This window comes from Lissotriton vulgaris, chromosome 5 (assembly GCF_964263255.1).
Source record: "Lissotriton vulgaris chromosome 5, aLisVul1.2, whole genome shotgun sequence".
In the NCBI taxonomy this organism is placed as follows: Eukaryota; Metazoa; Chordata; class Amphibia; order Caudata; family Salamandridae; genus Lissotriton; species Lissotriton vulgaris.
In genome coordinates, this window is record NC_141693.1 from 1,837,936,811 (window position 1) to 1,837,956,517 (window position 19,707).

At 52.1% G+C, this 19,707-nt stretch overlaps 1 protein-coding gene across 1 annotated transcript in view; it reads right to left on the reverse strand.

Moving 5' to 3' along the window:
* KPNB1 (karyopherin subunit beta 1) overlaps positions 1 to 19,707 on the reverse strand; it is a 142,518-nt gene that overhangs the window by 65,228 nt on the left and 57,583 nt on the right. Inside the window, exons 16-18 of the mRNA XM_086924307.1 lie at positions 12,135 to 12,217; positions 11,584 to 11,691; positions 11,336 to 11,479 (exon numbers count right to left, since the gene is read on the reverse strand). Coding sequence (XP_086780433.1) covers positions 11,336 to 11,479; positions 11,584 to 11,691; positions 12,135 to 12,217 — 335 coding nt within the window. The remainder of the gene's footprint in view (positions 1 to 11,335; positions 11,480 to 11,583; positions 11,692 to 12,134; positions 12,218 to 19,707) is intronic.

The window sequence follows — 19,707 nt, forward strand, 5'->3', positions numbered from 1 at the left end:
ACTGAGAAGGTATCAAAAAGGAAGTCGACATCCAGAGAGTCAGCATGGAGCTGGACGTTGAGATTGTTTGCTGCCCGTTCAATGAGGGCAGTGAAAGCTGCAGAGTATTCTGTAGGGGACGTTTTTGCAGACAACAGTTCAGGGTCTTGTCCTGATTGAGTATCCCCCTGGGTCACCACCAGCGGCCCAGGGTTCGTTGGTATTCTCAGGGTCTGTATAGACAGGATAACTATACTCCTCATCATCCCACTCCCCAGCATCAACATCGGAGTAAGTGGGCGAAACATTATGAGTCGGTGGGGAAAGTGGTTCCACCAGAACGGGAGTGAAAGCAGAGTCCTTCTTGAGAGGGATCTTGTAAGACTCCATTGGGCGTTCAGGGGCGATTTTCCGCTTGTGGAGGGAAAGCCTGCCTGTTTCGGCATCGATGAAGTGTTCCTGAAGCTCTTCCACTGAAGGTAGTCGAGGATGTGGGCCGGGGACCACCGCTGACGACTTAGAGGCCGAGGAGACCTTCTCGGGCACGCTGGCGACTGCCTTAGGAGCGAAAGCCTTCGTCGCCGTCTTTGGCGGCAACGTGAAATGGATGGGCGTGCACGCCTTCAGTGGTTTCTCCACCATTTTCAGAGGCGGAGAATCCTTCGGACCGGCCGACGCCGTTCAGTCCCTGATGCGCTGCAGGGAGTCCGTCACCTTGGTGAACGCGGAGGATGGGCGCGCCGGTTCAATGGAATCCCGAGGCCACACCTGGAGTAGACTCTCGAGGCGCCGTGCCCGTGGCCTTGTCCTGCTGACGCTGAGTTGCGAGACCCTTCGGGTCATCCAGCCGTTTCTTCGGGTCACCGAGAGCTTTCTTCGGATCACCAATAGCCTTCTTCGGGTCGCTGAGGCTTTTGCTGGTGTCGACCGTCTTCGGCGCCGACGCGCTCGACCACCTTTACTTTAGTCTTCGGCGCGGCAGACTTCGCCTTGACGCCCTTGACTTGAGCCTTCGGCTTGACAGCCACCTTAGACTTCTTCGGCGCCGAGGCCTTGGAGCCGACCAAAGCGATGAGCACTTTCGGTTGCGAGGATGGCACCTGCGCAGAGTCTGGAGTAGAGACCGTAGGTTTCACTTTCGGTTTCGTTTTTCCAGGGAGTGGCTCAGCAGCAATGTCCGTGGCCGAGCCCGAAGGCGGGCCGTCGAACCCATAGTCCGATCTTGGGTAAGGCCCGAAGGCGATCCCTCGACCTGAGCCTCATGAATTGGCACGGCCCCAGAGTCAGTTGAGGAAGCTCCTCATCCGAGCTATCCGACTTATTCGGCCTCGAACATCTCTGCATCCGCGTCGTAGTCTTAGTCGACGTCCGACGCGGGGTTCGACTTAGTAACGTCCTGGATAGATTAGTCCTAGACATCCCCTGCACCGAAGATGTCCACAGGCGCAGCATGCTGGGCCTCCTGGCGCGCAGCTCGCGAAGCTTAAGCGTCTTCTTGGACCTGAAGCGTGAACAAGCCTCACACTTGGCTTCATCGTGGTCCGGCGACAGACACTTGTTTCACACCGGGTGGACGTCGATGTGGGGATACTTCGAGTTGCAGACGGGACATCTCTTGAATGGACTTCGGTCCATGATGGATGGTCGATAGGTCTGGAGCGTCGACTGGGCCTTCCGCCCCGAGAGCACGCGGGTGTAGAGAATCCGGCTCGGAACCGAGCTGGAAGAACTAAGACCGAACGCAAGACTATACCGACGTATTAGACTAGACCTTTTGGTCTCAAGAAAGTTTTCTATTGGTTCCGACTAGAGGAAACCCAAAGACATCCGAACCCAATGGCTGAAAACAATCTGAGGATGGAGTCGATGCCCATGCGCACTGTAGTCCAGGGGAGGAGCCACCTATCTCGTGATACTTCAAAGACTCTTCCAGGACAACAATGTGCAATCATCCGGACCCAACACTAGGCGGCGATCTATGCACAGATATGAATTCAGCAGCCCACATGCCTCGAACCTCTTGGGCTTCTCTGGATAATGTTGCTGATCTCGTTCCCCCTTGCTTGTTTATATAAAACATGCTTGTAGTGTTGTCCGTTCTGACCAGGACCGAGGATCCTGCTATCCTGGGGAGGAACGCTTGAAGCGACAGATAAATGGCTTTCACCTAGACTGTTGATGTGGCATTTTTTGTGCTGTTGAGACCATTTTCCTGTAAGTCCTGGAGATGACCTCCCCAGCCCTCCATGGACTCATCCGTCGTCAGAATGAAATCTAGGAGTCTGCAAGAAAGAGAGCCCTTGTTCCAGATTGCTGAGCTTAGACCACCATTGAAGAGCATGCACAATCCTGTTGGTGACTGATGGGGTCCTCGAAAGAGCCTGTCGCTTGATGCCATTGACGATGTAGCTAATGGAATGAGGTTGATGGCCGAAGAGCACAATACCAGGAGTGATGCAAATAGGCGAACTGAAAAGGACCTTTTTCTTGACAGTTTTATGGCCAAAGCCTGTAGTCTGAGTTGTCTCTCGAGACAAGAATGCCTTGCATTCTATTGTGTCCAGACAAGCTCCTAGGAACAGCAGGTTTTGTTTCGGAACCAATTGAGATTTGCTCCTGTTGATTGTGAGGCCTAGCGATTGAAAGATTGCGGCACATTGTAACGTTGGACTTTACTGTGCTCTTTGATGGACCCTCGACTAACCAGTCGTCCAAATACGGGAAGACCTGTACTTTTGCTGCCCGAAGAGTTGCTGCCACTGGAGCCAGGCACTTCGTAAAAATCCTTGGGGCCGACTTGAGGCCAAATGGGAGAACTTTGAACTGATAATGGGCGCCAGCAACAGTGAAACGGAGGTACTTTCGATGTTTGGGTGAATTGGGATATGGAAGTACGCATCTTCCATGTCCAAGGAAGCCATGTAATCTCCCTCGTTGAGGCAACTGAGAATGACCGAGAGGGTGACCATTCGAAATCCCTTCTGAGGTATCTGTTCAGATTGTGCAGGTCTAGGATCAGTCACCATTCCCCGGATTTCTTTTTTATGAGGAAAAAACGGGAATAGAAACCTGCCCCTCTCTGATGGTTTGGAACCTTCTCTACTGCGTTCTTGCCAAGCATAGCTTGAACTTCCTTGATCAATAAGTGAAGACAAAGGGGAGGGGGACCCCTGGGCAGAGATGGAGGTTTGGTGATGAACTCTAGGGTGTGACCATGCTGGACCAAGTCTAACCCACCAATCCGTTATGTGATGCCATTGCTGTTGGAAGGCAGATATCTTCGCGCCCACGGGAAGGTAGGGGACTGAAGGCGGCGCCCAATTGACCTCACTGTTTGTGATTGTCTCGTCCTTGATTGTTTGTGCGCCTTCTTCCTCCTTGGCGAGAGAAACCAGCCGATCCAGATGGTCGATACGAGGACTGATAATTCTGGCGGTATTGCTGCTGATATTGCCTGCCTTGCTGGTAATAATTTCCTCTGGACGAATAACCGCGTCCTCTTGCTCCTCTGAACGATCCTCTTTTATACTGCAATGACCCTAGCGACTTTGCAGTATCTGTATCTGTTTTAATCACTTTGAGAGCCTCATCGACATGTTTCCCAAAGAGGGACTCTCCGTCATATGCCATGTCCAGTACTTTCAATTGAACTTCTGGAAGAAAGGTAGTGGCTTTCAACCACCCTTGAGGCCTCAGGACAGCTGCTCCTGCTAACTGTCTGAAATTTGTGTTCGCAATATCTAGTGCGCAGTCGATGGATTCCTCCGCTGCGCACTCTCCTTCCATTAGAATTTTTCAGGCTTCCTGTCCCCTGGTATCAGTTCTATGAAACTAGCCATGTCGGACCACATTTGGCGATCATAGCGCCCAATAATCGCCAAAGAATTTGCCGCTCTGATAGAAGCTGCAGCCATGGTGGAATTTTTTTTTCCTACTAAGGTCTAAGCATCGGCCCTCTTTATCAGGTGGAGTAGAAATAGGCGTAGCTGGGTTCAACTTTTGTTGTGCCGCCTGAGAGATTACTGAATCCGGGCGTCGATGACCAATAAGGCACGCCGGACTAGTGAGCAGAGCATGGTACTTCTTTCCAATTCTTGGCAACACAGCAGGCACAGATGCAGGGTTTTTCATTATCTTTATGCCTTCCTCCCAAATATAGTCAATGATAGGAATGGCTCTAGACACGTTCCTTGTCTCCTCTCTAAAATCATGGAGAAAACACTCAGTTTGTTCCACTGTCACCGGGAGCTTAAACCGGTTTGATGCTCTCTGCATCAGGTTGTGAAACCCACCTACATCGTCAGGCGGTGAATCTGAAGGCTGAGGAGTCGGAGGGGATGGCATGGGGAGAACGTATTCATCCCATGGGTCCGATGAAGGTACGTTAGGCAACTCTGTCTTCTACTTCCTCTTCTGATGACGTGTCCGGAGTTTCCGGAGGCAATACCGGTGGTGGGGTGTCCACGACTGGAGAAAGTGGTGTATTTTGAGGCGGAGGAACAGTAGTACTAGGTTGAGGCATTTGTGGCGGAAACCGTTGCTTATAATCCGCCAGCATAGCCTGTAAGTCTTGGATAAAAGTAGGCGGTAATTGAGTGACTTCTGAGACCCTGGGCAGTCTCAGATGTTTCAATGCATGAGGCACTATGATATCCTCCTGGTAGTAGTGCTCAGTGTAAGATTAGTCTTCATCATCATCATACTGACACTTGATGATGAGGTCAGATGGGTGACGCGCCACACCAAAAGCACCTTCGTTATCGTCCTCAAAATCATCCTCTTCATCATCGGCGTAAGATTCTAGAGGAGGGCATAAGTGGCGATATATATGAACCTTGCTGCCTCTTGTAAGACACAAGTTGAAAGTTCTTTGTTGAAATTGGCGAACAAAAAGCCCGATTCCCAGCAATAGATTTCTGCAAAGCGGATTCCATCAGTTTTGATGGCACCGGTGACAAAGGTGCATCCATCTGCTGAAAAGATGCAGTCGTAGACAGGTTTATCGTCGACGAAGGCACAATGTAGGAGAGTGGGGTCTGCAATCCTATGGTCACCCCCGATTTTTGCTTTACTGGTTTACAACTTTCCTTGGCTGTGGGCCTGCTAATCAGATCCACAGCCTAGCTGTTCTCTCTAAATTGACTCCATGTACCTTCGGTGCATTTATTAATTGGTACTGGGCCACCTTATCAGTCCCTGTACAGCATACCTTAGGTATCCAGGGCATAGGTGTACCCAGGGCCTACCAGGGGTTGCAGCATGTATTATGCCACCCCTGGCTGGCCATCCAAATCTGACACAACTGGCTGCACGACAGCTGGGGCAAGGTGGTGTAATCACCCTTTGCTTTAGATATAGTATTCCTATATCTAACCCTAAAATGGGCACATGTATATCAGTCACTCCTATGGCAGGCCTTAACAATCCTGAAGGCAGAGTGCTTGGAATTATGTGAGATGGTGCTCTGGCATGAGCTGAGCCCGTCTGCAGCTTGCGGAACCAAGTCTTAATAGCTGTTCCATGATAACGCGTACCATATACCTTAAAGTGCATTATAATCCTCGCGGTTATTTGCCAACTTTGGTATTGCTTTATCAAAACATGTCGAGTAAGGTGTCATACGAATTGGAATACTAACCCCTCGCCAATTCTGGCGACGGGGTTAGCATTCCACCCTTCTAGAGGGACATGACATGTATGTGACTGTGAACCCCGGTTAAAGTTAACTCCAGCCTCAGCATCACAAAATGGATGCTGCCACCACAGACACAAGTCTGACCTCCTGCTGCTGGGAGTCCTTCCAGCGATGAGAGCTTGGACAAAGGGTTTCCTGTCAGGGGCGGTGCTAGCAACATCCCAGACAGAGTTGTGTATCCCAGGTAGGCAGGGCTGAGAGGAAGGTGACTGCAAGTGGCACCCCGGTGCTCACGGTGCATATGCCGGCTCAAACCAGTTCCAGGGGCACACCAGCCCCTGAGCTGGGGAAATTCCGGACAAGGGAGAGGGGTGTAACCACCCCCCTCCTGGTCCCACCCATGGGCAGGAACTAGTCGCGTGCCAGCCCCTTTTCTTAGAATAAAGGTAGGAGCGGTCCCCCTTCCCAAATTAGAGAAGTCTGAATCTTGAACTACTTTCCACGAAAGGACCTCTTGATACTTTCTGAAGACTCTCCCTTGTGGCTAAGGAGTAGCCACCCTGCACCCGCAGGCACCATCTAAGCATTGCGGTTTGCTGCAAATCCATCCTCCGGATCAAGACTGCCCAGCTCGACGAGACCCGGATTCCCTGGCATCTCTGACCTCTACCTGCATCATCAGCCCAGCTGAGATTCGTCGGTGTGACGAGACCTGAGGGACCAGCCATCTTCTGAAACTGCACGACGCTTAACCAGCACGACCGCCGAGGGATCCTCGAGTGAGTGCTTTGGGGTTTGAGAAGCCCTAACCCTGAGTAGCTCCAGCACTGAAGTCCAGCCCCCAGCATCCACGAGATCTGCGTGGGGCCCTTCTGCTCACCGCGTTGTCCGGTCACTTGTCCGTTGGCTAGTGGCCTTCCTGACGACGTACCACGAAGATTTCACTGCTGGTCTGGTTGCTCCAGACTGGCCCTTGCTCCCTTCCAAAAGGGGAGCACCCCGGACCCTCCTGGTCCACTCCAGAAGCCATCTTGACTCCACCGCGTGGGTTTGACTTTGCCAAGGTTTGTTGCCCCAATCCTGGGTCCAGCATCGCCGACAGCAGATCCCTTCGTGGGACAGCTCGCACCTCCAGCCTGGTCGCCGACAACGCCTCCTAGCCCGTGTGACTGCAGAGTCCAGAGTCCAGCGTCACCCACTCACCTTGTCGAGGTGACTTCATCTGGTGCCATCCTGGTGCCCACACAATCACTGGCTAGTGATTAAGAACTGAGTCCCCTCTGCTTTCAGGTCGTCTCCATCACCGATCCAGGCTTGGATCCCATCGAACATCTTCACTGGTCGCCTGCCAGCAACTTCTTCTTTCAGGCTCCATAGACTACAACGAGGATTACCGACGTCTTTTGAACCCTATGCAGCCGCAGCCCCTGGGCTAGGTAACCCGAGCATTTCGGTGCTCCAACGCAGGTTCACTATCCAAGTGTCCAGATCCTTTGACGTTTTACGTCTATCTAGTCGGATTCGTCCGATAAACAGTAACTTTAGAAATACTAGCCTCCATAGACTTTGTCCCGCATCCCGCGTGAGTGCACACTCTGCACCCGATCTCCCTAGGCCTCCTGCTCCTAACCTTAGTGTTTAGTAGTGTAGTCCTAGCGATCCTGAAGCCTATGGATCTGGTTACTTACCTGCTAGTATTTGATCGCTCTATGGATCTTGTTACTTACCTGCTAGTATTTGATCGCTCTATGGATCTTGTTACTTACCTGCTAGTATTTCGCATTCCACTTTTAGTGTATATGATTTTTCGTGACCCTCGGGCATTTGTGAAATTGTGCAACTTGAAATATTTTCTTAAGAGTTTTGTATTGTGCTTAGCTCCCTGACTCAAAGAGTTCAGGGTAGACTGGTTATAAATAAATATCCTTTATTTTTCATAACTTGTGTGGTGTGCTTTCACTTGGTGTTCAAGGGGTATATGTGACGGTAAAACAGCTGGCTTAACACGCCCTCTAGAGTTTAGCCTAAAGACTGCTTTTGTCCACGCTACTAGGATAGCTGGTCTATAAGGTTGACTTACAACCAATCAATCAATAAGGGTCGCTTGGTATGATACAAAGTGATCACTAGAATAGTGAGCACTATATATCAGGCCAACTTCTCACACAATACAAATCTTTGTCGACACAATAGGTGTAGAAATAGATGTAGTTGATATCATATCCATAGAAGAAGAGGTTGAAGTAGAGACAGTAGTTACTGGTGAGGAGACAGTAGAACTCTTACTCACAGTTCTCTTTGAAGGATCATTGGTGGCTGAGGCTCAGAGACAGAATGTTGGGATCTCTGTGAAGAGCCTGAAGTGGAGTGGGAGGTTTTAGCATGCTTTCTCCCCTCACTTGGCTTATCCTCTTGAGACCTCGCCCTCTTGCTAGAGGTAGAAGCTCTATTATCATCCGTGGAAAAGGATTTAAGCCACAAAAGTACTCTGGCCTCCCTATCCCTAAGGTCTTAGAAGGGAAGGTACGGCAGATCTTAGTTTTTTGCCTCATGTTTTGGATAAAGGCAATAAATGCAGTCCTTATGCTGGTCGTCCACATGGACCCTCTTCTCGCAGGCTCTGCAAGGTCTAAACAAGGCCTTCTTGTCAGACATCTTGAAGCTCTGAAGATGAAACTGAGTCAAGACTCAGGGAGACTCCCTTCCGCACGGCGTGCAGTGAAAATCTGAGGAGAGTTGGCTCTGCAGGGAAGGTTCTAGAGGCTGCTGTAAGCTGAATGGTTGGAGCAAAGACTTTGGTCTTTTTAGCATAATGATGTAGATAGGCTACTATAATCTAGGCCTCAGGCCTTTTCTAGGGCCTACTACTACAAAGTGCTTTTGGCACTGCTTTTTTATTTACCGTGGGACTCCCGCCTCGACGACGGAGAATGATTCAGGCATGTGAATCTATGAAAGATACCCCAATACTGGATAACACCCTTTTCCTGTATTGCTCATACCTCTTGGATTCCCGATCGGGGGAGCAGTCTGGAATGCGGTCTGGGAGTTAGAGGCCTGGATGACCAGGCTCTCTGGGGTGGGGTGGGGTGGGTGGACAGGAAGCAAGGGTCGCCTGGAGCCTGACAGTGGGACCTGGCCACGTTCCTATCTACAGGCGGACCTGTAGCGGGCTTGGAACAAGTGCCCAGAAGTACTTCTGACAAGGCCTCATTAAAAAGCAGCAGAGGCTTGGCCAAGCTTGCCTGCAGTTTATGGACCTCAGTGAGGAGGTTAGTTCTCACAGCCGTGACAGGGGGGCCCAAGGCCTTGGCAGCACCCCACTATAGGCAGCCCCCTCCTCCGTAGCCACGGTAGGAGGAGAGACAAAACCAGTGTTGGGCGAAGTGTCCAGACCACGCTCACCTGTCCAGTCCTGAGAAGACTGGCACTCATGTGCCAGAGGGTCCTCGGACCCCTCCCAATCCTTCTCGCCAACCATCACCTGGTACTCAGGTTAAAAGGATATGGCCAGGGTCATAGAAATCGAAATCTCCAAGCAGTGTCAAATATAGCGCCGGACCAGAATAGAGGGTAGAACCGGGGGCGACACCGTGGGAGTGACACCCTTGGGGCTGGCGAGGTTGGCCAGCAACAACCCGGATCCGAAGCTGGATCCGGCGGGGCCCTGCGGCGTCGGTACCGAAGTTGCAGACGGCACCGAAGCACCCGGACCGCTTGGGGACCCAGTCTGGGCCGCTTGGCCCAAAGGCGCCACGGAACCAGACTGAGGAGTGAGCAACCTCATGGCCATGAAGAAGGCTTAGATCTCCTCCGGCGTTGCGTTCTGCCCAGGGACCGGTGATATGGAGCCCAAACCCCCGGCCGCGACATTGCCGCCCGAACCACCAGCCGCGACGCGCGAGCGTCTGGGGAGTCAAAAGAGCGATCTCACCTCTTCGACTTCTTGTGCCTCTTACCAGAGGACTTAGAGCCCGAAGACTGATGACTACTCCCGGAACTGTGGTGACTCCAGCCCCGCGACGTGCCACTCGACCTCCTTCCGGACCAGGACCTAGAGTGGCACGGGGCTGACTGCCAGAGCTCAAGTCGCTTGCGGGACCGCTCCAGTCTAGCTTTCGACATCGGGGCCCGGCAGTCTGAACAGGACTTGTGGTCGGGGCCCAGACAGTGAAGGCACTGGCGATGGGAGTCGATTACCGACATAATTCAGTAACAATCGGCGCAGGGGTTGAACCCGGGCATCCCTACCGGCACCAGAGTCGAGAGACTTCGAAAGGCGATCAAAAATGGATTGACTATGGGTACAACTTCCGGATCAGTGCTTGCTGGCACGAAAAAAAAAAAAGCATAAAAAAGCCGATGCCAGCGCGTGAGGCCGGCGTCCAAGTACTCCGGCTGCGCCATCCCGGTGGCAACCATGGACGCGGAGCCGCAGACGACACCTACAGACGCGCAAGGTTACTGCTATGCAAAAGTTTCCGGATGCAGTCTGACGCCTGGGGATATTCTAAGGGAAGGAATCTAATACTAACCTGTTTCTTTCAGATTGGTTGGTCAATGAGCCAAGTACTAACTGTATCCTACCCAGATTGATTAACTAATCCAGTTTAAATCCTCAGCCTCCATCAACTGGATCGGTTTTATTTTTGTAAGTCCACTTTGAAGCAGTGACTATAAGGTGTATTCATGTGTTAAGGATGAACCTCTCTTTGGGACTATTATTCTGCAGTGTTTGAATGTTAATGGTGCAGAAACTAATGTGAACCTTGACACAAATGCTGTCAAAATAGAATGTCTATTTACAAATATGGTGAACTAACCTGTGCAATTGTGTGGGATTGGGTAATCTGCAGGATTCTGTTTAATGTGCAGTAGGGTGGTACTTTAGAAGCCTTTAAAGATAGATTGGCCCTGGTAGTCCTTGCTCATATTCATTAACCCCTTCCACGCTCATGACGAGCTGGGCTCGTCATGGCGTAGTCTCCTTGCACGCCGATGACGAGCCCAGCTCGTCACGTAAAGTGCGGTTTTAAAAAACTCAGCACAGGAGCGGAATTGCGCTAGCGGTTAACAAAATACAATACACAGCCCTCTGCTGCTTTCATGCTCCAGTTTCTTAGAATGTGTAGTAGGAGACTAAAATCTTATTGGGAAAACATAGCGTAGTGCAATCCACGTCTTTCCATATCCAATATTGGTCTCTCAATGAAAGGCGTTGCAAGCATCACACCTACACTCCTCACTAGTAAAGCAAGCGTTACAAGGCATAGAGGTGTCTTCAAAGATAAGTGCTAGTGATACAATGATATAATGCAGTCCTGAATAGAAACCTTGCCAGTGAAGGGGGTGAAAAGCTGTAATCTCCCCCAACCCATTAGTCCTTGAAGATCACGAATTAATGACAAAATTAGGTACAAAACTGAAGTCCCATCTATGCCATCCAAGCCTTGGTGGTCTCAAAAATGCCTCCTTCTGCACAGTGCTAAAGATATTTCCCAGTGCATAAATGAAGTCCTGAAAATGTGCCTACTCTTTACGAATCACATTTACGACTACTCCAAGCAACAGCAAGTATATTGGTGCAACAAATCAAATAAAGATCCCTGCAGCACAGCTCTAAGATGCTAAAAGGGTGAGGGCGAGTTATCTAATGCTCTTCAGCAAAATGCGCAATGGAGCAATGGATAAAGAACTCATGGAACCGAATATGCCATTTACCTTATCAACCTGGGCTTGGGATGCTTGCTGCAGCGTGTTCAATACCACTTCAAGATACTTCTTAAACTCTCCTCCAATAGCAAGGGCAATATCACCAAACACAGACAGAATCTGGGGTTTCACCGACCGATGAACGTTCTCATTCTGTAAATGAAATTTGGATTATATTGAATCTAGCAGTAACAAGCACATACGTCACCTACTAACACAAGGGTGCAGCCATAAAACCATTTCCTCAACATAATTACCCCAAGATTCTCCAGCAGCAGTTGCATGACTTCATCACAAAAGGGCAAAATGTTGGTTTGTAGGGCTCGACACAAGTCTCCAACAAGGCCCACAGCAGCCAGACACACCTGAAATCAACATAGGATTAGTTAAGCAACACCACTGTTTACTTCCTACACAATCAGCCATGACATGTTAGAAATGGGCAATTTAATCATTCAACCAATACATTTATTAGTGGGCCCACTCTGTACTAGGGTACGTCCAAAGGCAAGGGTTGGGACAACCAGCAGGAAGCAAGTTTAAGGATAAGATAACCACCAACATGTGCAGTGCATGGTTTACCACAGTGCAATTGACCAATTTGCCTCTTACTCTTTTATAACCAAATTGTTGGCAAAGTTTGTTAGAGACTTATGTGAAGATGGGGGAAGGTATCACATTGTAATGGCGTGGGAGTAGGCACAGGGTCAATTAGCGGCATAGATAAGTTAGATAAGTCTGGTGGAACCATTAACATTTACAGCATTGCAACACAGACAATAGTGGATGATTGAAAATATTGCTGTACCTGGTACTCTGCATAGTTCTTCAATCCAATTCCCAAAAATGGTTTGAAGGCATCCATGTATTTGAGGAATTCGCCACCCAACACTGCAACACACAAGGTTACGTGAAAAGAGATGCAGCGTTTTTTGTGAAGAACGACTATTCAGGACCCAATGCCTTGTACCAAACGCTAGCCCACAACAGCTCAAGAATGAACTTAAAAAAATTTATACACACACATATATCTCAAGCATTTACAATGCTACAGTCCGGCCTTTGCAAAAGTTAGAGTTATTGGCATTGTAAATGACAACATTTTTATTTGTGTTTGTTTTGAAAGCCGATAAATAAATGGCATTGTAATTTACAATGCCAATAGCTTAATCTCTCGCAACTGCGAGACCTATTGCATTTGCACACACAGAGCCCCCCCCACACACACACAGCTCCACACACACACACAGAGCTCCACACACACACACACCGCGTCACATCAGATTACGGGCTTGCGTCCTCGAGTCAATAAACTGACAGCTGGGGACCCCAGCCTACACTCCACTGTGCTCCCCAAAATGACCGTGGCCACCTTGTGATCCAAGCTGCGGTCCGCGACCAGGAGAGACGACCACATGTCTCAGAGGCAAAGCAGAAATGCCTCTGAGAAACGACCAGTGATTTTCGGATTCGGGAGTGTGGTTTTCTTTCTCTCCTCTTCCCATTGACTGGAAGGTAAAATTCCAGCCAATGGGTAGAGGAGATTAAGTAAAAAACACACCCACCCGAATCCCAAAAAGACGATGCTTCAACGGAATGGCGCCCCTCTCCAATGGCTGACCTCCGTTTAGGAAGCCAGCCAATGGAGAAGAGGGGCGGGTTTAAGCTCCTTACTGAAAAACATAAGCTCTCCCCTGCAAGACTGCGCAAGCGCAGCCTTCGCAGGCGGAGACCTAAAAAACTGTTTAAAGTGTTCCCCATTGGCTGCAATGTAAAGACAACCCTGAAGCACAAGTTACTACTTGTGTAACGATATATATCTGTAAGAGACATTAGTTAGTGATCGATTCCTTACCTTAGAATATCCCCAGGCGTCAGACTGGATCCGGAAAATTTTGCGTAGCAATACCCCTGCGCGCCAGCAGGCGTCCCCGCGTCAGTCGTCGGCGTCGTTAGCGCCGGAATGACGTCGGAGTACTTGACGCCGCCCATGCGCGCGGACGTCAGTTCTGATACACAGCTTTTCCTCGCCAGATACGCAGAGCCATGATAGAACCAAACAGGTGCCATGAAACTAGGGCCCTAAAAGGGGAGACCGTAACCCTAGATAATCGGTTCACAGAATGGGGAGGATGGGTGGGTCGGTAAGGAATCACTAACTAATGTCTCTTACAGATATATTGTTACACAAGTAGTAACTTGTGCATCTGAAAGAGACACGTTTGTGATAGATTCCTTACCTTAGAATAGATACCCCAGCAATACCAACCCCGGTGGTGGATCTGCGAACCAATTATCACACCAGAAAGTCCTGGAGACAGAACGGCCAAAGAAGCCATCCCTCCGGACTAAGTTGTCCAGGCAATAATGTCTCGCAACATGTGCAGCGAGGCCCACGTAGCTGCCTGGCAAATATCCTGCAAGGGTACTCCTCTGCCCGGGGCAGCTGTAGTCGCCGTGGCCAGAGTAGAATGAGCCCGTAGACCCACAGGGGGTTCCTTCTTTGCCAAGGAGTAACACGCTTGGATACACAAGATGATCCACCGCGAGAAGGTCCGCTTGTGCACCTTTTTTTCCTTCTTATAGCCCACGTAACCAACAAAGAGTTGGTCATCCACCCGGAACTGTAAGAGCGCACGTTTTGGGTCCAGACGGTGGAGCCTCTCTTCCTCTTTCGAGGGATGCGGAGGCGGAAAGAAGGTGGGCAAGGTAATGGACAGCCCAATGTGGTTGGCTGTGACAACCTTGGGTAGGAACGAAGGTCTCGTCCGCAACACAACCTTATCCGGATGAACAGAGAGGAAAGGAGGTGTAGAAGAAAGAGCCTGGAGCTCATTCACTCTCCTGGCAGAGGTGATGGCAACCAGGAAAGCAGTCTTCAAGGTAAGAAGGCGGATAGGACAGTTGTGAAGTGGCTCAAAGGGAGCACACATTAGATAAGTACAAGATTCAAGTCCCACTGGGGCATCACGAAGAGAACAGGAGGGAACATATGCGTGATGCCCTTTAAGAATCTGTTGACAATGGAGGACTTGAACAAAGAAGGCTGATCAGGTAGCCTTAAGAAGGCGGAAAGGGCAGAAAGGTAGCCCTTGATAATGCCCAGAGCAGAGCCCTGTTGGGCAAGAGAAAGAAGGAAGAGAAGAACCTCAGAAAGAGGGGCAGAGGATCCAGCCTTTACTGTGCACCATGCCACAAATCTGTTCCACCTGCAGGTGTATACAGACTTTGTGGAGGGACGCCTGGCTGCCGTAATGACATTACAGACTTTGGGAGGCAAGTCAAATGGCCTTAACTGTCGCCGCTTAATCTCCAAGCTTGTAGGTGGAGACTGGATAGGTTCGGGTGGAGGACTGTCCCCTGCTGCTACGACAGAAGGTCCTCCCGAAGAGGCAGACAAATCGGGGGATCGACTGACATGCTGAGTAGCTCGGGATACCAGTATCTTCGTGCCCAGTCCGGAGCCACAAGGATAACCTGGGCCCTGTCGCGCCTGATCTTCAGCACTCTGGGCATAAGTGGTATAGACGGAAAGGCGTACAATAGACCACAAGTCCACTCGCGACGAAAAGCGCCCCTGAGCGAGTGCCGCCTTGGAAACTCCAACGCGCAGAACTGATGTCATTGCGCATTCTCTTCTGTGGCGAATAGATCTAACCAAGGCTCTCCCCACTGCTGAAAGATGCCTTGCGCCACGTCAGAGTTCAGACGCCATTCGTGATCCATCATGCACCGTCAGCTGAGTTAGTCCACCCTGGCGTTCAGGGAACCTGCCAGGTGTTGAACCACCAGGGTCACGCCCCGATGATCCAGCCACTGCCAGAGGCGCAGAGCCTCCTGGCAGAGGGTCCACGACTCCACCCTGTTTGTTGCAGTACCAAATGGCGGTGGTGTTGTCCATGAACACATGCACTACACTCCCCCGGACAGAGGGGAGGAATGCCTTCAGTGCAAGACTAATCGCCCGCAGCTCCAAAAGGTTGATGTGGAGCCGGGACTCCACCGGAGACCAGAGGCACCTGAACACCGCCTCTCCCATGTGGCCTCCCGAGCCCTGGTGGGAAGCGTCCGTCACAACTACATGCTCCGGGTGGGGTAGGGAGAGGGATCTGCCACTGACCCATTCGCGGTCCGTGAGCCACCACTGCAGCTGTTTTGCTGAGATCAGGACATGGTCGGACAAGTTGCCCTGATGCTGGGCCCACTGAAACATCAGGTCCCACTGCAGAGGCCGCAACCGCCACCAGGCGTGATGCACTAGAAGGATGCAGGAGGCCATCAGCCCCAGAAGCCGCAGAGTCAACCTGACCGAGACCCGGGATAAAGGCTGAATATCCCGAACTCGTTCAGGTGGATAAACCCGAAACTGCGCAGAGTCCAGAACCGCTCCGATGAGGAGCTTCTGAGAGGGACACAGGTGTGACTTAGGCACGTTGATGGAGAACCCCAGCAGATGCCCGAGATCAGCCGTAGTCTGGAGGTGGCTGACGACTGTCTGGGGCGAGCTCGCCTTCAACAACCAGTTGTCGAGGTAGGGTAAGACTGAAACCCCTAACCTGCGCAGATGGGCTGCGACCACCGCCATCACTTTGGTGAACACCCGTGGGACGCTGGTAAGGCCGAAGGGGAGCACGGTAAATTGAAAGTGCTTGTGGCCTACCTTGAACCTGAGGTAACGCCGGTGGGCCGACAGGACGGGGATGTGAAAATAGGCGTCCTGCAAGTCCAACGCTACCATCCAGTCTCATGGGTCCAGAGCAGCTAAGACCTGAGCCAGAGTCAGCATCTTGAACTTCTCCTTCCGGAGGAAGCAGTTGACGTTCCGTAGGTCCAAGATAGGGCGTAGGCCCCCAGCCCTTCTTGGGTACCAGAAAGTAGTGGGAGTAACAACCACACCCTACTTCTGGGCCAGGAACGTGCTCGATGACCCCCTTGGCCAGGAGGGCCGTGACTTCCTCTTGCTGTAGTGTCAAGTGATTCCCCGACGGCTGGAGGGGTCGCCTCGAAGGGGAGGGAGTAGCCCCTTCGGACGATTTGCAGCACCCACCTGGCCGACGTGACGGTGCGCCAGTGGAAGAGGTGATGGCGAACCCTGCCCCCCCACTTGAGTCACATGGGCCTGAAAGCACGGACTAGGAGGGTTTTGAGGCAGGTGTGGACTGGCCGCGCCGTTGTCCCCGACCGCCGCCACAGCGGTTTCCATGGCCGCCACCGCGCTGTTGGACATTCTGCAGCGCGTGGCTGGCAGCACGTGTGGGGGCACCCCTTCCTTGGCCACGAAAGAAGCAAAAGGCACCAGTTTGCTGGCGAGGGGCAGAGAGGCTCAAGGACTTGACCGTAGCCCTGGAGTCCTTAAAGCGCTCAAGCGCATGGTCTGCCTTGTCGCCAAAGAGGCAACGGCATGTCCAGCAGAGTGGCCTGGACATCAGCCGAAAAGTTTGCGGACCCCAACCAGGCGTGGCGTCGAACCTGCCACTGCCATCGCTCTGCCCAGTGAGTCCGTGGTATCCAGCCCACACCGAATGGAATACCGTGCTGCATCTCTACACTCTGCAAGGGTTTGGGCGAGTTTTGCCCGGACCTCCTCCGGACACTGGGGCAGCACGTCCGCGACCCTTGTGGGTATAGCGTCCCAAGAGGCATGCGTTATTAACTGACTGCAGTCCCAAACTGAGGGACGAGAACACCTTCCCGAAAGGTTCGTACCTCTTGGATTCCCAATCGGGAGGAGCCGTCGGGAATGCGGTCTGGGAAGTGGAGGCCTGGATCACCAGGCTCTCGGGGGTGGGGTGGGTGGACAAAAAGCAAGGGTCGCCCGGGGCCGGGCAGTAGCGCCTGGCCATGTTCCTATCCACAGGCGGACCTGTGGCGGGCTTGGACAAAGTGCCCAAAATAACGTCACACAAGGCCTCATTAAACGACAGGAGAGGCTCACTGGATCTTGCCTGCGGTTTAAGGACCACTGAGGTGGTTAGTCCTCACAGTCGCAACAGGGAGTTAAAGATTTAGGGCCTTGGCTGCCCGTGTCAACACTACACTTTAAGCTGCCCCCTCCTCCGTAGCCACGGTGGGAGGGGAGACAAATTCAGTGTCTGGCAAAGTGTCAATGCCACTGGCCTCCCCAAGCTCATATGCCCAGTCCTATGGTGACTGGCACTCCCGTGCCAGAGGGTCCTCAGACCCCTCCCAATCACCCTCGTCACCCATCTCCTGTAGCACAGGTTCAACAGATGGGTCCTGTTCATGGAAATAGAAATCTCCAAAAGCAGTCTGTAGCGGCGCCAGAACCGGACCGGGGGTAGGATTGGGGACGGCGCCCATAGCAGGCACAGCGGGGGGGGGGGGGGGGGGGGGGGGGGGGGGGGGGACACCCGTAGGGCCGGCGTCTGCGGGGTCGTGAGGTCGACCGGCGACGACCCGGATCCAGAGAGGGCCTGCGGCACCGGGACCGAAGTTGCTGGCAGCGCCGGGACCGAAGCACCCGACTGTGTTGGAGCCAAAGCGCCTGACCCGCTAGGCCCTCCAGCAAGGGCCGTTGGGCCCGAAAGCGCCACGGGACCCGGCTGAGGCGGGAGGGACCCCTTGGCCATGAGGTACCGCTCGACCTACTCTGGCATCGCGTCTTGCCCAGGACACGAAGGTGTGGGGCAGACTGCGAGGACAGCGACTCCGGCGGAGCCGGGCGGGGTCACCCAAAACGCATCGTGCGAGCAGCGGTGTGGGTCGGAGGAACGATGATGTCTCTCCGACCTCTTATGTCTCTTACCGGAGGACTTTGATCCCGACGACCGATGTCTACTCCTGGAGCTGCGAGGGCTCCGACCCAGCGACCTGTCCCTCGACCTCCCGTGGGACCGGGACCTGGAGCGGCGCGGGCCGACTGCCGGAGCTCCAGTCACTTGAGAGACCACTCTCGCCTAGCCGTAAACGTCAGGGCCCAGCAGTCGGAGCAGGTGCGGTCGAGGCCTAAACACTTGAGGCACCGGCGATGGGGGTCGGTAACCGACATCAGTCGGTCGCACCTGGAACAGGGTTTAAACCCGGGCATCCCTATCGGCACTGTAAGAGTCGAGGAAAGAAGTGATCACAAAGTTTAGTAAAAAAAAAAGACTAAGGGATAGAGCTTCTCCGGATCTGCGCTAGCTGGCGCGGAAAAAAGAAGAACTGACGTCAGTGTGCACGGGCGGCGTCTAAGTACTCCGACGACGTCATTCTGGCGCTAACGATGCAGACGACGGACGCGGATGACGCCTGCCGGTGCGCAGGGGTATTGCTACGCAAAATTTTCTGGATCCAGTCTGACTCCTGGGGATATTCTAAGGTAAGGAATCTATCACTAACGTGTCTCTTTCAGATATAATCTAATCCTTGGGAAAGTGGAAACCGTTTTCAAAACCGAATGTCCCATACATTCCATGAACTAGAGCCAACCCAGTGCTATGACCAATTACAGTGAAGTGGCTACCTCCCCACTCCTGTCGTGTCGCACTACATCATCCAGTACTCAATACACTGTACTGGAGGTTTATCCAGGCAGATTCCAACATCGCAAAACAGAGTAAAGCCAGTAGCCAGATCAATGCACAGATTTACCATATGAAGTAGGTGTTTAAGTGTCAGCTGCTCACACTTTACAGTCAGGGTAAAGGTGTGTGAACAGGTTGTACAACTGCACCAAATGTTGGTTACCGCCATAAGTAAGGCTTTAAAAAAGGTAACAACCAACAGCTTTACAACCCAAACGAGAAACTGGTACCCAGGGGTACTCCTACAGAATGAATGAATGAATAAAATATTTAATAAAGCGCACGGTGGCCGAGCGGCTTCCTGGCGCTAGGGACCTGATCAAGAACTCAGCAGAGGGGACCTAGGGGAGTTTAGGAGGGGAATGCCTGAAGGAAGAGGAAGGTTTTAAGGGCTTTGCGAAAATGAGAGTAGATAGGAATGGAGCGAATAGAAAGAGGAAGGCTATTCCAGAACTGGGGGGCAAGGACTGAGAATCGGGTTCCCCCCGTTCTGGATTTGCGGAAGCGAGGGGTGTGGAGAAGAGAGAGAGAGGAAGATCGGAGGGTGCGAGCAGGGGCATGAGAAGAGACAAGAGTGTTAATGAACAAGGGTGCGGATCGAGAGTGAGCCAGGAATGCTAAACAGGCCAGTTTAAAGAAGGATCTGAAACGAACGGGGAGCCAGTGAAGTGATTTAAGAGCCGGGGTGATATGAGAGGATTTAGGGAGGGAAAGGATGAGACGAGCAGCTTGGTTCTGAATGGCCTGTAGGCGGCGAGATTCGTAAGCAGGTAAGCCCACGTACAGGCCATTTCCATAGTCAAGGCGAAAGATGACGAGGGCCATGACTATGGATTTGAGAGCATCAGTAGAGAA